General features: G+C 40.1%; 1 protein-coding gene across 3 annotated transcripts in view; it reads right to left on the reverse strand.

The window, feature by feature from the left end:
- Positions 1-3,109: 3,109 nt before the first annotated feature.
- tmtc3 (transmembrane O-mannosyltransferase targeting cadherins 3) overlaps positions 3,110-19,035 on the reverse strand; it is a 48,551-nt gene continuing 32,625 nt past the window's right edge. For all 3 annotated transcript variants that reach the window (XM_079680205.1, XM_079680206.1, XM_079680207.1), the window contains exons 9-14: positions 18,853-18,973; positions 18,601-18,712; positions 13,737-13,840; positions 11,992-12,161; positions 10,376-10,602; positions 3,110-6,130 (exon numbers count right to left, since the gene is read on the reverse strand). In XM_079680205.1, coding sequence (XP_079536331.1) covers positions 5,253-6,130; positions 10,376-10,602; positions 11,992-12,161; positions 13,737-13,840; positions 18,601-18,712; positions 18,853-18,973 — 1,612 coding nt within the window. In that variant the 3' untranslated portion in view covers positions 3,110-5,252. The remainder of the gene's footprint in view (positions 6,131-10,375; positions 10,603-11,991; positions 12,162-13,736; positions 13,841-18,600; positions 18,713-18,852; positions 18,974-19,035) is intronic.

Consider the following 19,035-nt stretch of genomic DNA (forward strand, 5'->3'; position numbering starts at 1 on the left):
CGGAGGAGCGGCGTGGTGTGGGAGAATGTTGGAAGGTTGAAGACCAGACGAGCAGCTGCATTCTGGATGAGCTGCAGAGGTCGGATGGCACATGCAGGTAGACCAGCCAGGAGGGAGTTGCAGTAGTCTAGGCGTGAGATGACGAGAGCCTGGACCAGAACCTGCGTCGCTTTCTGGGTCAGCTGGGGACGTATCCTCCTGATGTTGTAAAGAGTGTATCTGCAGCAGCGGGTTGTTGCAGCGATGTTTGCAGTGAAGGACAGTTTGGTCACACCCAGATTCCTTGCAGTCTGAGTCGGGGAATATACATCTAAATATATAAACATGAGGATTGTGTGTTAAAGTTACAGTAAATGATGATATATTATTGAATGAAATGAGATCAGTGTTTCCCCTAGGTTGGGAGGGTGCTGCCTGAGCGGGTGGGGGGGGGGGTTGGTAGAGAAAGGAGCTGTGGATTGTTGTTATTGATTAATGCATCAGTATTTCTTATGGTCAAAAACACTAAACTCACAACTTAAAATGAAAGTGTTTTAGTTTATTTAATAAAAGAGCACTTTCAATGTGAAAAGTCACAGTATATAGATAAGTTGCAATTTGGTGCTATATATATTTTAAAAAAAATTAATAAAAAGAAAGAAAATTTGATTTTTTTTTCTTTTAAACACCTTCAATTTCAGGGGGGGGGGCGGGGCTCCGTTGGCGGGGTGCAGCGCCCCTCCAAGACAATGGTAGGGAAATACTGGAGATGTATAGATAAATAAAAATTAAGCACCATAATCGAATATGAAAAAAGAGGATTGTGTTGATTCAATAGCAGTGAATGACATGATGCTCACACACAATCATTTACACCTGTTTCTTAGGCTTAATGATGTAGATTGCGATTGCTCTATGGTGCACTAATGCAGATTTCTTTATTTCTCAGGGACAACTAACATTGATGAACACTGTAAATGTGCCAGTGTAATTTTCAAATGTTGTTTGTTCACCCTTATTTTAAATAGTCCATCAAAAACACGAACAGAACGGAACAAAACGCGAATAAGAGTCGAGCAACATCTTGCAAAATAGGACATTTAAAAATCCATTAATAAAAAACAAAGTTAGGGCCCCAGTCCTCATAGCTAGCTCACAAATGAGGGCTGAGCATGCATCATTGTCAGCTTTTCAACTTTGATTTACACCCGTGTATTTTGCAACATGATATAGTGCTGTGTGTGTATGTGAATCTACTTTCTCATTAAAGGGGAGTGACCGATCCAACGGTGATACGCCGTGATTCACACACAGCTTTGTTTTTTATGCCAATCAAAACATTTTTAACTGATGTGTATCAGATGTGTTGAGATATTGATTCAGATCCCATCTTTTTCATTCCAGCTCACATGCAACATCATTCCAACAAGCTGTTTATTTAAGATATGTAGGCTACCTTGATTTATTTGCACTTTCTGCATTTCAGCAAAGGGTGAGTTTCCTGCTTTTAGTAGACATCTATGCCCGGAGGACAGCTGTGCAAAGACTCTCAGCATGTTACGATAATATATCAGTCCAACCTGTTAAAATGATATACAGATGCTGAAAATAAAAACTCAATGAGCTACATTTCATTCAGGTTACTCGGGCAAAGGCTGCACAAACACTGGAGCATCCTTTCAAAGGGAAAGAGAACTATTATGCTTTTTGGGGTTTTCCCTCTTCTGTAGTGTGTTCTATGTTTGTGTCTGAAAAGGCTAATCGCTGTGTTTCTCTCCAAACACGCCTGCCTGAAACGCCTCAATTGAACTCCTTTGTTTACTTCCATGACACAGAAATAATTATGTTTGAGTGTTTATTTCAGTTACCTGTCTGTCAAACTTCATGTGTACTCCTCTGTTTGAAAGAAATTGTTTTGATAAGGAAGCAGACCAGACCACAACAATTTATAAAAAAATGATCACTTTCGTCTGGATCCAACTACAGGTGTGAAAGCACTATACTCTGATAACACACACACAGGGAGCCCTCAAAAACGTGTTCTTGAAACCTTATTGAAAACAAAACCCAGCTTACTTTGGATTCTGATTCTTAAAACAGATGTCACAGTTTGTTAATGGAGTTTTTTATTTTTGCAAACTAAATTCACCTTTTAACAGTTGGAGTGGAAGCAGACATCTCCAAACTTGGCCGAATAACATCTGGATTTTTTCTTTTTTTTCTTTCCGTTAACTGTCAAGTGGGAAATAAGTATTTTTTATGTTTCTCTTATTATCCTAAGATACTGTTATGTTTGGCTGTGAATAAGTTTGGCTGTGAAAAAGAAATAAGAAGGAGAGACCATCAATTTCTAAGGGGCAGCTCATATAAGATTATGTTCTTCTCCCAGCTCAATGGTGTGTTAATAGAGACATGTTTTGTTAACAATTATTATACATTAAGTTTTGCATACCATGAACGGTACAAATAATAATGAAATGAAGCTACATGAGAAAATGTGTTTTCTTTCCTTTTTTACAATTGCTATCACCTGAACTATTTTATTTTAAACAATACTATACTTTCTCAAGCTTTCTCAAATGTTAACGGATCAGTTTTCGTGTTCAAAAAGCAGGAAGTGAAATCATGCCGAGGGATAGATGCATTAGATGCCGTGTATTTGCAAATTGCATTACATCCAAAAGGTAATTGGTCAGAGAGACTAAGAACAGCGTACTTTTTTTCAGTTTAGAACTCAATTTGGGATTTCAAATTGGATTGGCACCGGGGTCGACTTCCTGCTCGGGATGGTGCAACGTGCGTGCGGTAAGAAATGCCCTCGAGTGAATGATGCGTGTTCCTCCCTCATCTCATAAATCTCTGCAGCAGACCAACCGGAACCCTGCAGGCATATTAACAGCAAACAGACAGCAGAACAATGAGTTGTAATCTCACTTTATTTAATAACCTAGACCCCCCCCTCCCCCCACCACCACCACCACCAAGGGTTATTGCATAAAAAGAAATACAAAAATCAGCCACTCAGCGAAATGAGGAAAATAAACGTACAAACTGCGTGTCTCCTCGTCCAAAGCTGTACCACATTTGATTGGATATTACACACATTTTTAACACTGACATGGCTCTGCTGTTTCAAAGTGAAAAACATATATGGTTTATTAGTGACATTTAAAAAGAATAGACAAGACAATGCACCGTACATTCAAAGCAAGTGGTTAACAAAGAGAACATAATCATATAAATAACACTGGATACAAGTACACTGTATATATAAATCAGGGTTGAAAGGTCAATGCATAGCAACGCTCCTTAGTACCACCGCTGTACTGCTAACGTACACTACTTTGCTTTAAATGGAGAATTGCACTGAGCAGAGGGGCGTCACACTTTAACCGTACTGTGACGCAAAAACAGGAACATTATAGGAGCTCGAGAGGAAGACTGACTTAAATCGCTTTGTTCCGAGCGTAATCAATCGAACTTTGTTGACTTTTCCTCACAACCACAAGTGTGCTCACGTCTTGAGTTCATACGCTGTTGTGCAGTAACATAAGTGTTTACGATGTGGCTTCATAAATCAACTGGTACTCGGTTTTATTTTTCGCTAACAAGAGCAGGAGAGATTTATGATGTATGATGCGTCAACGCCGCCTGGAACAGCCTTAAATGACACGAGTAGCTGTCGATGGATGCGATGTCAATCTTTGGGTATTTCACGATTCAAAAGAAAAAATATTGATTCGGTTCATACGGTAGAGGATTAGGGCCACATGTGACATTAATTTTGAGAGCTGACAAAAGTGCATTTTTCTCCGAACTCCAAAAAGATATTCACTTTTGTTCAGATCTCAAAGAAATGTCACATGTAGCATTAATCCTCTTCAGTATGTTAGTAACTTCAGTCTGCGTTGCAATGACACACGTGAAGAATGATTGGATGAAAGCAGAGTGACGTGTTGAAAATTATGGAGCTTTTACATTTGAAAAAGTTGTATCAAATAATCCTGATAGTATCAACAGACAATGGCCAACATGCAGTATGTTTATGCTTAACTTGGACATATTCTACTCTATACGTTTTCTTAATTTCCCGTGACTTCAAGAATAACTATTTCCGTCAAAAATGATGGCAGAGGTAACGGCCACACATATAATCTAATTCTGTCGCAAACACTTACTGTTCTTAGAAACAAACCTCTTTTAATACTCGATTATAGGAATATGTGAACCGCAGTATCTTCAAAGACAAGCCTCTGGATTCTTACCCAAAATCGATTCATCCCAGCTCTCCTAACGCTGAGTCATTTTGATTTAGTGTGATCACAAGAATGAATGCTGGAGGAAGTGAATATTAAGGCTACTAAAAACACTCAAATGCGGAACAACCCAACGCTATAGAAAAAGTGACTGCTGTGGAACGGGATGAATGTGAAGATCTGTTTTCTGCAAATGTGCTGTGAAGATTCCTTCTGTAAAGTGGAAGAAACATGAGGAACACATGATGAGGCCTGAGGCTGAGGGTGAGCGTGCGTAATTGTTGACCGTCACATAAAATCAGTGACTCCAAAAATGATGTGTGTGTGGGGTAGAAGAGCAGAAAACTACATATTTACAGTGGCTGTCATGTCTCAAATATGGCGGACAGCTGTGGAGATGAGAGGGCTAATGTGACAAAGAGAGTGAGATAATAGTCTTTTAGCTGCCATGAAAATTACATTGAGTGGAAAGGCAGCTGTGGGGATTGATGGGGTAGTGGCAGGAAGCGCGAGATCAATGCAGATTAGTTTTGTGCAAGAGAAAATACTCTGGGTGTTGATGCAGTGTTATTCTGAGGCACAGTTATCATCCTGCCACGAGGAAATCTGGCAACACATCATTTCCTATAATTGTTCGTGATACAATCATTCTGTTTTTCAAAACAATAACTCATAGGATTGAGTCACAACTTAACAAAAAGAAAAATCCAGTGATAAACAACTCTTATTTATAACGACGGCAGATATGTGGAATCACGTTCAGATGAAGCTCACATTAGCATCTACGTCTGCTTTTAAATAGATGATCCCAACTTGTGCTTATTGTTACGTAAGATTCGTGTGCAGATTTCCTTTCTTCACATGATTAGTGTCAAATCAAACATGCGGAGCAGCCTGCAAACGAGTGAGTAAATCAAAAAGGGAATAATGACAATAAGAGTGGGAAATGCAGCCGTATCCCGGAGCCTCAAAGGAGCTCTATAAAAAAAGTAGTCCCAACTATAAAGTACAACCGTGTCAATCACCACTTAATATGCGCTCAATCTCCTCCAGTCTCTTCAAGGCGGCTGCTCTTTTCCCCTCTATATCGGAAATCTCCTTCGTGGACTTACCCTTAGTCCGCTTGTCAGACTGGCTACTGTCCAGAGACTCTGATTGGTCGACGCCTACACCTCCGAGGCGTTCTGTGGAGGATTTCCGCACATTCTTCTCACTCCCAGCCCCCTTCCCTACAGCATCAGCACCCCTCCCTTCCTCCTCACCCTCAGACACTTCCTCCTCCCTGTCCTCAACTCCCTTAAGGGGTTTTTCCTCCTGAGCAGACGTGGTTTCTCCCCGTGCTGTAAGTGGCTGCCCTGCGGAGCTCATGGCGGCCATCTTACTGCGAACGATACTCAAGTGGCGTTTCACGTACTCCTCGTTGGGTGCCAGAGCGAGCGTTTCCTCCAGGCAGCGTTCGGCACGCGGGAGGTCTCGCTCCTCGAAGTACACGACACACAAGTTGTGTTTGCCTTGCACGTTGGTGGGATCCACGCTTAGAATTCTCTCGAAGCAGGCTTTGGCGCCATTTGTGTCCTTCTTGTGGTTCATGAGGATGTCCCCCTTCAGGATGAGACCCTTGATGTGTTCAGGGTGGTGGCGCAGCAGCTCGTCCAACGCTGGCAGCGCGTCTACCTCTCGTTTGGACTGAGAGTAAAGCAACGCCAGGTTAAACAGGGCGCTGCGGAAGCCGGCGTGCAAACCAATCGCTCTCTTCATCCACCGCTCGGCTGCCACGTTTTCGTTGGCGTCCATGGCCAGCATGCCGAGGTTGAAGTAGCCGTTGGCGTCTTCGGGCTCTTCCTCCACGTAGATCAGGAAGCGACGGTTCGCCTCAGGCCAGAACTTTGGCTCACCTGCCACAAAAAGCAGAGACGTAATGATAAGGTGGCATTCATTAACAGAGATGGCAAAAGTACACACATCCTTTACTCAAGTAGAAGTACAGATACTCGTGTTTAAATACTCTGGTAAAAGTAGAAGTACTGACTAAACTTCTTTACTCAAGTCAAAGTAAAGAGGCTTTGAAGAGTACTTCAGTAAAAAGTACCCATAACTAGCAGCTGTTTTAAAGAGCACCTGACCTCCCTTTATATTAATAGAACAATAATGTCATTGTTAGCTAATGAATGTTTCCATGGTGACCAACGGCAACATGACAACGTTTTCATTGGTCCCTCTTCTTTAGAGAAGACCAGGAAATGATGGATACACGGATCGTGTTCAAATCAATAGGCACGCAATGACTCTAAATAATAATGATCACGCCACCAAACACACATTCAGACTAAAGGAACCAGCCTGTTTGGAAAATGAGAGAAGTAGAAAGTACAGGTATTTGAGTTCAACATGTAAGAAGTAGAAAGTACAGGTATTTGAGTTCAACATGTAAGAAGTAGAAAGTAAAGGTATTTGGGTTCAACATGTAAGAAGTAGAAAGTACAGGTATTTGTGTTCAACATGTAAGAAGTAGAAAGTAAAAAGTCGTCAGAAAAATAAGTAGTGGAGTAAAGTACTGATACCAGAAAAATGTACTTAAGTACAGTAAGGAAGTATTTGTACTCCACTACTTACCACCTCTGTTAATTAACTAGGTAATCTGCTAGTTAAATTAAACTACAAAGGTTACAGAATTTGAAAAGGCAGTGGGTTATATAGGTTTCTGTATATGTAAATGGTCTGCCGAAGGCTAAAATACCCAATGTTCCTTCCAGAGGGAGCTTCTCTCCCACACACTCCCCCCCTGCCTGAAACGCCTCCATTGGACTCCTTTGTTTACTTCCGTGACATAATGACATCACTGTGTAGCTCTTCTATTGGTTGTCGCTCAAACACATTGTTTTTGACATATCTAAGCGGTTGACCAATCACAACAGAGCAGGCCAGCTAACCAATATGAGCAGACTGGGCTCTGGTTTCAGACAGAGGGTGAAAAGAGGTGCTGCAGAGAGAAATAAAGAGCTTTTTGAACTTTAATGCATGGAGACATGTCACAGTAGGGCTGCTCGATTATGGCAAAAATCATAATCTCGATTATTTGGGTCAATAATTGTATAATAATAACAATTTGTATAATTGCGATTATTAAATGTGATTATTCATTGAATTTGAAAACATTTATGTATAGAAAAAAATGTTTTGAACAGTATGTTTTTAACAGTTGATTACCCTGAACTTTAAGTATAATTTAACTGAAAAACCAAAAAAAAATAAAGAAGTAATAATAAAAAATAATAGTTTTATTTCGACAACGATGTTTTCGTAATCGTTGCAAGCCATAATCGTTATCGTGATTAAAATATGATGAATTGAGCAGCCCTATGTCCCAGTAGAGACACTAAATACTGATATACAACTGAACATTAGCATAACATGTCCTCTTTAAGTCTTGGTTACGGGTAGTTAAAGTTAACAATCTTACAAACGAGAGAGTTTTTGCCAAAACATGCAAGAGAATGTCTGACGATGCATAAACACCTAATAAACTGTCAATAAAACATGTCAAAAGGATTGTTAAATACAGTTCCTGATAATTACCAGCTCAGCCACAGCAATTTTCATTTGATTGATGGAAAGGCGATGATATAACATTGACACCGGCTCTGAAATCCTATCCGAGGTCAACGGATTCACACAGTCACGCTACGGTGAGTGTTACGCAAAGGAACTCAATATCAACTTTTGTCGCAACATCAGCAATGCATGACTTGATAGAAACTTGGCTAGGAACTCAAGCTTTGCCACAGAAAAGCCGCCACTTATTCAGAACCTGGTTACACCCTCAAGGTGACATCAGTTTGTTTTTTTCCAGATGTTTTGAAAGACATCTTTACCCTAAGAGACGTTATCTCCTCACGGTACGGCTTTACTCAACTCAACGTACTTTTGGTTCAAGGTTACAGATTTTTGTTTTCAACCAAACAGAGAAAGGTCTGTACTGCATCAATTAATAGGAAGTTGTATGAAGTGTAGGGGTGCAACAACTAATCGACTTAATCGATTAAAATCGATTACCAAATTAGTTGCCAACTAATTCAGTCGTCGATTCGTTTGGTGAGGTCATCACGTGTGTTTTACGCGCCGTTAAGCTCCAAAGTTATCAGTCTTTTTATCATTTCTGGAGACATTTAAAAAATATATGTCATATGTATTATTGCTACATAAACATTATACCGCAGTCTTAGTGTCGCCAACTCGTTTCTAATATGCAAAAAGACAAAAAAAATGCATCTATGGTGCATTTTCGATCTTTCCAATCGAGACGAGAGATCTCTCCCTCGTCTGTGTGCGAGGGGGCGTGGCAGTTTACACACACGCGGCTGCTACATGCAGCAACACACGGGGGGGATGGCGGAGAGAAGCGCTCCAAGATGTGGTTAAATGTTAACCGTCTCCATGTGGACAATGCTCGTTGCCAAGCGTGCAATAAGAGTTTAGCATGTAAGGGCGGTGACACGAGCAATTTGTCTAAACATTTAGAAAAAGTGCTCCACATTCAGACGGAGAAATGCACCGGGTTCCACTGTCTTAGTAGCTCTGTAGCCCCATCCACGAGTAACGTTTCCACGTCAGCAACACACGCAGTTAACAAAACTATACAAACATGGGTTAATGATTAGAGGTAACTGAGTTATTTATTTTGTTAAAGTTTCAGCTATTCTGTTTACAGTTCTGTCATCACATTATTTAATACGGTTTGTGAAATATTATTTATTTAATTGAAATAAAAAGCAATGTTAATTTTGTTCAAAATTTGTTGAGTTCATTTAATATTATATATGTTTTTGAATCAAGTATTCATCTTTATTACCTTCATTGTTAGTTTCCACATGCCTAAAACAACCTCAAGCTAAATCTAAAAGTTGATGGCTAAATAAGAGCGTTTGAGAAAGGCAAGGCATAATAGTCCGAATAGTCGATTAATCGTTTCATTAATCGATTATTAAATTAGTCTGGCGGCTGGGTTAAGTACATTTTAAATTGAGTTTTAATAGTATCTTTGCTATTTGAGTGAATATAATGTGTGTCTTTATGGCTAATTTTGTAAATGTAATCAGTGGTCTGCAACTTTTCATTATCAGCTACAGAGTGGTACTAACTTTTCCTAGAGGGCTTGGAACATTACAATGGAAGTCTATGATTACTGTTGCCATGCTCTATTGTTGTTGCAGGAAACCTTTGGGTTTATATCCTTTGTTACGCAGCCGTGGTGCCAAATGTATAAAAGTTTGACCTCTCCGTATCGATTACTACCAATCCATGTCCTCATTTGGTATAACATATTTTCACATTAGTTTTTTTTTGCAAAAATCAGATTTTCTAAGACTAAATGGCTCCTTATTGTCAATATTGCTATTCAAAGCCATTCATCCACTGAATGCCATAGGTCTATTTATGCTTATGAAGTTTCAAGAGACTCAGCTTTCTATCTACCACCATTTCAAGACTGTTAAGGGACCCCAGCATTCAGAAATGTTCAAATACACAATTCTTGAACTGCATGGGATTGGCATAAAGCACCAGATATCGAAAGTTTAACGGACCCCTGTGAAGATAGCCTTGCCAAATGTCCCCCCCTTAAAATGTTGCCCAATTTTGGACTAGCACCAGTGCCAATGGATTGTCTTTTTTAGTCTCATTTAAACATATCATCCAATTACTGCCTCTTCAAGCCAGAAGGCCTGCACAATTTGTAAAAAAACAACATATTTGAATCATTTTTAGTGATACTGCAATTTGCAATGTAGTCATAATTGTCGTTAAAAAACATTAAATTACTATTATCTGATGTTTTGAGGAATATCTGTACCAAACAATTGTGTTTTTTAAAGCTTCATAGTACTCAATTACTGTATATAGACTATTCTGCACAGCTTCTATCATATTCTGTTTCTATTATATTTGATTTGATTTGATTTACTTTATTTATTTCCAATGAATTGTGTAACCCTAAGAGACAGTGAAATCGTGCAGAGAAGACAATCCCACGAGTTTCACGGGGTTAACTCCATGCAGGCCGTGCTTGACATTACCAAGTTATTTCCCTGCATCTGGAAACTGGACAAGATCCAAACTAATCAATCACAAAAGACATCACTCACCAGACTCTTGCATCAGAAGTGCTGAGTTGAAGAGTGCCAGTTTGTGGCGTGGGTTCAGCTCGAGTGCGTGATTGAAGTTCTTCAGAGCTTCCGATGGGTCTTTCATCTCGATGTTGACGATGGCGAGGTTGTACCACAGGTCAGCGTTGGTGCGATCCAGCTCCAAGGCTCGGAGGTAGGCGTCCCGCGCTTCGCTCAGCTTGTTCATCTTCAAAAGAAGCTCCCCTCTGGGATGAAAGAAAAGATAATAAATTAACAGCACACGAAAAGGAATCAAAACAGAGTGGGAATTCTATATTTTACATAATGGACAATTCACAGGGAAATATTCAATGTATAGTTGTCCCCATTTGGCTGTATGTGGGTGTCCATTTGGTTATTGTTACAGATTGGGCTGTAGGGACCATATGCCAAAAATCTGAAATAAAAAAGACTGCCTTTATGTAATGTGTGTTTTATTTAAATTAAACATAAAAACTGAACTATGAAATAACACGTAGACACAAGAACATTTTTCAAGCTCAACTACAATAGGTACATTTTAACCCTTTATAAGGCACTATTAGGTTAACCCTAACCCGTTTCAGGCCTCTGCTGATTGGTCGAATTCCCCAATGGCGCGCTCTGTGGCGTAGAGTGATCTTCGCTGATTGGCTGGGAGAAAACCACATGCTTGTCGACCTCGCGCAAGTTACCAAATATGGTTCCTCGCTAGGGATGGGTACCGAGCCCCGGGGCGGAATTATTAAAGACCGTGGTACTGGTAAGCTTCGACGTTATCGGTCTTTTTATCGGTACTGGACACACACACACACACACACACACACACACACACACACACACACACACACACACACACACACACACACACACACACACACACACACACACACACACACACACACACACACACACACACACACACACACACACACACACACACACACACACACACACACACACACACACACACACACACACACACACACACACACACACACACACACACACACACACACACACACACACACACAGGTTAATGATTAGAGGTAACTGAGTTATTTAGTTTGTTAAAGTTTCAGCTATTCTGTTTACAGTTCTGTCATCAGATTATTTAATACGATTTGTTAAAACAGTGTTGTTTCTTTCGATGTGAAATATTATGTATTTAATTTAAATAATAAGCAATGTTAGTTTTGATCACAATTTGTTTAGTTAGTTTGCCTTATTTTTTTCTCTCCGATAAGAGTACCGTTAAAAGGCCGGATCGATAAAAGTAGTAGTACCATTAAAACCTTAACGATACCCATCCCTATTCCTCGCCCGATAAATCTAATCTTGGAGTCCTTTTTATCAAAATGATCATTATAACTTTAGCCAAACTAAGACATAACAGCCAACAGAACCTTACAAATGCTACATAAGCTATCAACTCTCAGTTCAGGGATGGAGGCCAATTCAAACAAACCTGAAAGGAAACGTTTTGAGTATGAATGGTAATCCATGTTAATTTCAACATTGAAGGTATTGAATCCCTGCTCCCCGTGGAAAGAATAACAGATGTTGATTCATGCTCAAAGACTGACATCTGATCGGAGCAAAGTGAAAACTCTTGCCTGCTGATGTAGGCTTGTTTGAAGTCTGGCCTCATGCTGATGGCCTGTCGGTAGAGCTGGTCGGCCTCTTCCAACCTCGATTCGTTTGCCCGTATCAGGTTAGCAAGGTTTATGTAAACGTTGAGATGGTTAGGGGCCACACGAGTCGCATACTTCTTACCAGGAATAACCTGAGAATGGAGAGAAAATATGTGAATGATGGATCCAAGGAGGTATGGAAAAGCCTGAGTGGTGAATGAAGAGGTTTTTAACATGTGTAGGGATAGATAGATAGATGGATAGATGGATAGATGGATAGGTAGATGGATAGATAGATAGATGGATAGATAGATTGATGGATGGATGGATGGATAGATGGATGGATAGATAGATGGATAGATAGATAGATAGATGGATAGATAGATTGATGGATGGATGGATAGATGGATGGATAGATAGATGGATGGATAGATAGATGGATAGATGGATAGGTAGATGGATAGATGGATAGGTAGATGGATAGATGGATAGATAGATGGATTGATGGATAGGTAGATGGATAGATGGATAGATAGATAGATGGGTAGATGGATGGATAGATAGATAGATGGGTAGATGGATGGATAGATGGATAGATGGATGGATAGATGGATAGATAGATAGATGGATAGATGGATGGATAGATGGATAGATAGATAGATAGATGGATAGATAGATTGATAGATGGATAGGTAGATGGATAGATGGATAGATAGATGGATTGATGGATAGGTAGATGGATGGATAGATGGATGGATGGATAGATAGATAGATGGGTAGATGGATGGATAGATAGATAGATGGGTAGATGGATGGATAGATGGCTAGATAGATAGATAGATGGATGGGTAGATGGATAGGTAGATGGATAGATGGATAGATGGATGGATAGATAGATGGATGGATAGATGGATGGATGGATGGATGGATGGATAGATGGATGGATAGATAGATGGATGGATAGATGGATGGATGGATGGATGGATGGATAGATAGATGGATAGGTGGATGGATGGATGGATGGATGGATGGATAGATAGATGGATAGATAGATGGATGGATGGATGGATAGATAGATGGATAGGTGGATGGATGGATGGATGGATGGATGGATAGATAGATGGATAGATAGATGGATGGATGGATGGATAGATGGATGGATGGATGGATGGATGGATGGATAGATAGATGGATAGGTGGATGGATGGATGGATGGATGGATGGATAGATAGATGGATAGATAGATGGATGGATGGATGGATAGATAGATGGATAGGTGGATGGATGGATGGATGGATGGATGGATAGATAGATGGATAGATAGATGGATGGATGGATGGATAGATGGATGGATGGATGGATGGATGGATGGATAGATAGATGGATAGATAGATGGATGGATGGATAGATAGATGGATGGATAGATAGATGGATGGATAGATGGATAGATATATAGATGGGTAGATGGATAGGTAGATGGATAGATAGATGGATAGATAGATGGATAGGTACTTTATTGATCCCAATTTGGGAAATGTTTGCGTTGCAGCAGCAAAAAAACAAGGCAATGTATAGAAGAGAAATTAAGAAACTAGAAATAAACAGTAACAAATATTTCAGAAAAATAAATAAAATAGCATTAAAAAGTAAAAATATATATACTGTATATGTGGAAATACAAATTTCCAGTAACAAATATAATGCAGGATATTATTGTGCAAGGATACCTGTGGCATGAGGGATTTGGCCACCAAGTACGCATCTTCTGCCTCTCTGGACTTGTTCAGGTTCTTGTAGGTTCTTCCAACATTCATGTGAGCACCAATGTCATCTGCAGAAACATTGAATTGAGCATCAGAAAGCAGAGAACAGAGCAAAACAGTCACGCTTAAAGAGGTCATGTTGTGCTAATGTTACGGTTCATATTTGTATTTTGTGCCTCAAGGCAAGGCAAGTTTATTTATATAGCAACTTTCAACACAAGGCAATTCAAAGTGCTTTACAAAAATGAAAGACAAAAATTGATTTATTTTTCTCACACTGCCTGTTTAGCACCTCATTTGACCCTCTAGCTCAGGGGTGGGGAACCTCCGGCCTCCGGGCTGTATACGGCCCGCGAGACCATTTGGTACGGCCCTCGAGGTAATTTATAAACACACACAAAAAAGAAAAAAATTCAAGAAATCTAGACCGCAAAATAATTAAACAAGCTTGTTTTTCCTGGCCAAGGTCAGGGTCCTTGAACACAACACGAGCCTAACGTGTCATCACGTGGTATAAGTCTCGTCTGACTGGAGTGTAGTTCTAACGGAGAGCACCAGAACGCGGCTCCGGGCCGGAACTTCAGAAATTGCAATACCCATAAGGAGCTGTACACATGCCGCAGTTGTTGCGTGGCTGTCTTTAGTTGTAAGCCCAGTGGCGATCTGTCATACTGATCATACAGTCAATAACGTTGTTGTTATTAGCATCTGGTTAGCTAGCTATGCTAACGAATATAAGAAGCTTTTTCTCCAACCAGTGAGGTAAAGGCACATCTTTATATGATCATTATAGTTCTAGAAAAATAAGAGAATAAAGTAAACAGGTATACATTACTAATATGACAGTAAAAAAAAGTTGTTATTAATAAACAAGAATACAGTTTGAAAGGGAATTGATTTGTAAAATATCCAAAAAGAAACAAATCTGTTTACAGTTCTGTTTCATATGGATGTTGAGAGATTTATCCATAGATCTCTTCATGTTGCTCTCAAAGTGCACCAGATTGATGCTTTTAACTTCAACATTTTAAAAAAATCTTCATGGTGGTGCATGCCCCCAAACCCCCCTAGAAGAGGTTAGATCCGCCCCCCCCCCACCCCACTTAAATCATGTCCACATGGATATGAAACTAAATACATTTGCACACATCTTGTGTCCATATCTTTCTGTTTTGGTGGTCATGCCACGGTGCATGAATGCGCGGGTCATGGTCAAATATCTGGATTAAGAGGTTGCTTTTTCTTTGCACAGCATGAAAGAAACGCGAAATGAATGGGCTGTGATTTGAGTTTTTTAAGCAGACGTTGAGTTCAATAATTTGTACGGCCCTCGAAAGATGTTGTAAAAATTGAAATGGCCCTTGAGAGGACAAAGGTTCCCCACTCCTGCTCTAGCTACATCCCAAGTCTCTTTAGTTGCACCATGTTTTCCTCACTTGCGTGTTTTCCAAGAAGAAGCTTGCGTCTATTTATTATATATGTTAAAACCAAATTGAGAAAGAGGTAATGTAGGAATATTTATTCTTCAGAGAGTGTTTTCCAGGTTACACCCACCTTAGCATGAATGTGGGAACCTGTCCATCTCTGATATGATTTCAGGTCAGGTGTCAACGCTTTTTAAAATCCCTTTTCCATAAATCAAAAATGGTTATAACTGATGTTCAACCATTTGACAGTGTTCTCTTGGAGATGATTGATCCATTCAGTAATGTGTTTACTTCATAGTATTGTAAGAAACTGCTAAAACTTGCCAACGTTTTTTGAATTTATCTCATTTTCAATATTCAGTGGGATTTAAAACACAGCATTGTCTGTCTGTTAAGAAATGCTCAAAGTGGATTACCATCACATATAGGACATAACCATCCTGTACAATGTGATATGATTGTTTCTTGATTGTTTTTTTCTATAGTCCATTGTTTACACTCAGCAAAGGGTCATTGCCAGTAAGCTGCAGCAGCACTACAGACTGTGCAACCCTAACTGCCAGTAAAGATTTCTTTTATAAATACTTTTTCTTCTCCAGGTTCTTTTTCATTGCTCAAACTCCAACTTATGCCACGTTCACTTTTCTGAACGGCCTTCAAGTGCCCTTTTGCAATTACGGAGGAAATCAGATTCAGGCTCTGAACAAAAGACAGACTCTCCCTAAACCTCCACCCAAGGTTTTGAAATGGCTCTGGCTGAGCTGGTGTTCAGCAGGAACTGTGTTTTACATTCTTTTTGACATGTTTTATTGACGGTTAAACTAGATTTATGCACTGTCAGACCTTCAATTGCATGTTTTGGCAAGAAACTCTCATTTGTAACATTGCATACTTATATTTCCCGTAACCAAGACTTAAAGGAGTCGTATTCTGCTCATGTTCAGGGTAATATCAGTATGTAGTGTCTCTACTTTAAAGAGTCCTCTCCTGCTGATGTTCAGGTGTATATCAGTATGTACAGTAGTGTCTCTACTTTAAAGAGTCCTCTCCTGCTGATGTTCAGGTGTATATCAGTATGTAGTGTCTCTACTTTAAAGAGTCCTCTCCTGCTGATGTTCTGGTGTATATCAGTATGTAGTGTCTCTATTTTAAAGAGTCCTCTCCTGCTGATGTTCAGGTGTATATCAGTATGTAGTGCCTCTACTTTAAAGAGTCCTCTCCTGTTGATGTTCAGGTGTATATCAGTATGTAGTGTCTCTATTTTAAAGAGTCCTCTCCTGCTGATGTTCAGGTGTATATCAGTATGTAGTGTCTCTACTTTAAAGAGTCCTCTCCTGCTGATGTTCAGGTGTATATCAGTATGTAGTGTCTCTACTTTAAAGAGTCCTCTCCTGCTGATGTTCAGGTGTATATCAGTATGTAGTGTCTCTACTTTAAAGAGTCCTCTCCTGCTGATGTTCAGGTGTATATCAGTATGTAGTGTCTCTACTTTAAAGAGTCCTCTCCTGCTGATGTTCAGGTGTACATCAGTATGTAGTGTCTCTACTTTAAAGAGTCCTCTCCTGCTGATGTTCAGGTGTATATCAGTATGTAGTGTCTCTACTTTAAAGAGTCCTCCCCTGCTGATGTTCAGGTGTATATCAGTATGTAGTGTCTCTACTTTAAAGAGTCCTCTCCTGCTGATGTTCAGGGTCATATCAGTATGTAGTGTCTCTACTTTAAAGAGTCCTCTCCTGCTGATGTTCAGGTGTATATCAGTATGTAGTGTCTCTACTTTAAAGAGTCCTCTCCTGCTGATGTTCAGGTGTATATCAGTATGTAGTGTCTCTACTTTAAAGAGTCCTCTCCTGCTGATGTTCAGGTGTATATCAGTATGTAGTGTCTCTACTTTAAAGAGTCCTCTCCTGCTGATGTTCAGGTGTATATCAGTATGTAGTGTCTCTACTTTAAAGAGTCCTCTCCCGCTGATGTTCAGGTGTATATCAGTATGTAGTGTCTCTACTGGGACATGTCTCCATGCTTTAATGTTCAAAAAGCTCTTTATTGTTCTCATACTGCCTGTGCTGCAGCACCTCTTTTCACCCTCTGTCTGAGACCAGAGCCCAGTCTGCTCTGATTGGTTAGCTGGCCGGCTCTGTTGTGATTGGTCAACCGCTTAGAGATGTCCCGCCCCTTAGCCTATGACGTACAATGTGTTGGAGTGCTATATAGTGATGTCACTGTGTTACGGAAGTAAACAAATGAGACCAATGGAGGCAAGTGTTTTGGAGAGAAACTTCCTCTGGAGGGAAAACAGGGTTTTTAGTCTTTGCAGATAATTTACATGCAAAAAAACCTTTGTAACACACTACAGGAAAGAGACGACCGCAACAAGCACAACAGGCTCTCTTTAAAATGTTTTAGCCTCATTCGTTTTGAGAAGTAACAACCCCCTTATGCAACCAACTGCATTGTCAGAAGCTATTAGTGACACTGCCTTTCTTAGACTGTTTCGAGAGTGTAATCACAATATTCAGTTTGCTGGGATCAAATCCTAAACTAAAAGAGCGGGGAATGAAATCAAAACACGTGGGTTTGCTATCCTGGCTCCAAAATGGTGGAATGAGCTCCCCCTTGACATCAGGACAGCAGAAAGCTTACACATCTTCCGGCGCAAACTCATCTCTTTCGACTCCACTTCGAGCGATAGAATTACTAACAAAGCACTTATATACTAACAAAGGGCTGGTTTATCTAAAGCCAGTTGAGTAGCACTTGAAATGTGTTGGCTCTATGAAACCTGATGATTCTGTTTTCTTCAAGGTTGTATCTTTTTGGTCGAACGCACTTGTTGTAAGTCGGTTTGGTTAAATGTGTCAGCTAAATGCAATGTGATGTAATGTACTTTGCAATAACACGTCCCTGCAGGCAGTTACAATCTGTCATCTTTAACTTACGCAAACTTCCCCGTGTTCCAGTTGACTGAGCCATGTTATTTTTACAGCTATGCATTAAGTGTAACTGACAGATGTCTCTGCTTGAATGAAAACCACCATAACGAAAACATGGAAACCTCATTGATAAAACAGCCAAAGTTTAATCAACATTAGCGCAGGGCTATTGCCTCGCAGGTGTTTTTGGTTGAACCTCTGTGATCGCCCGGTTTTCATTTATTTAAAAAGTATTGGAAGTGCAAGATATAAACAGACAGTAAAAACAGAATGGTGTAACATTATAGGCCCACTGTGGGTTTACACTGAAAACAAAACACTACGAGAGATTTCACAATATCTCTTATAACCGGGGGAAAACGTCCTCATAAATCAAAACGAACAAGATCGGCCGATGTGTCGTACTGTCGTTTCCCTCATCAACGTCAACACAATATCATGATTTATGAATATCGGATGTATATGTCTTACCTGGCTGGACGCGTGTAGCCTGGAGAAAATACCGCAGAGCCGTGTCGTAATTGTTTTGGTTCTCCAGAGCGTGGCCAACGTTATTCCAAAGCTTGGCGTTGTTCTTGTTGACCTGAAAGTGAAGGTAATTCAACAAACACGATAATAGCCTTGTTTTGGTTCATCTGTGAGAACACAGCTTTTAATCACCTAGTTATTAAAAGGGCCTTTTAAACAGGCCAACATTAGCATTCATTGTCCTTTCCCACTTACCTTCAGGGCCGAAGTGAACAGAGTGTACTCGGACTCCCAGTCCCAATTCCTCTTAAACGTTTTCACTGCATGGGTGGCCAAAAGCACCCCGATCACCAACCAGGAAATCTTCTTTAAGTACCTACCAAATAACATATAAAGACTTTCAAATGATATTGCTTTGATCAAAGACTTTCAATTGCA

Source organism: Notothenia rossii, assembly GCF_949606895.1.
Source record: "Notothenia rossii genome assembly, chromosome: 5".
NCBI classification, from domain to species: domain Eukaryota; kingdom Metazoa; phylum Chordata; class Actinopteri; order Perciformes; family Nototheniidae; genus Notothenia; species Notothenia rossii.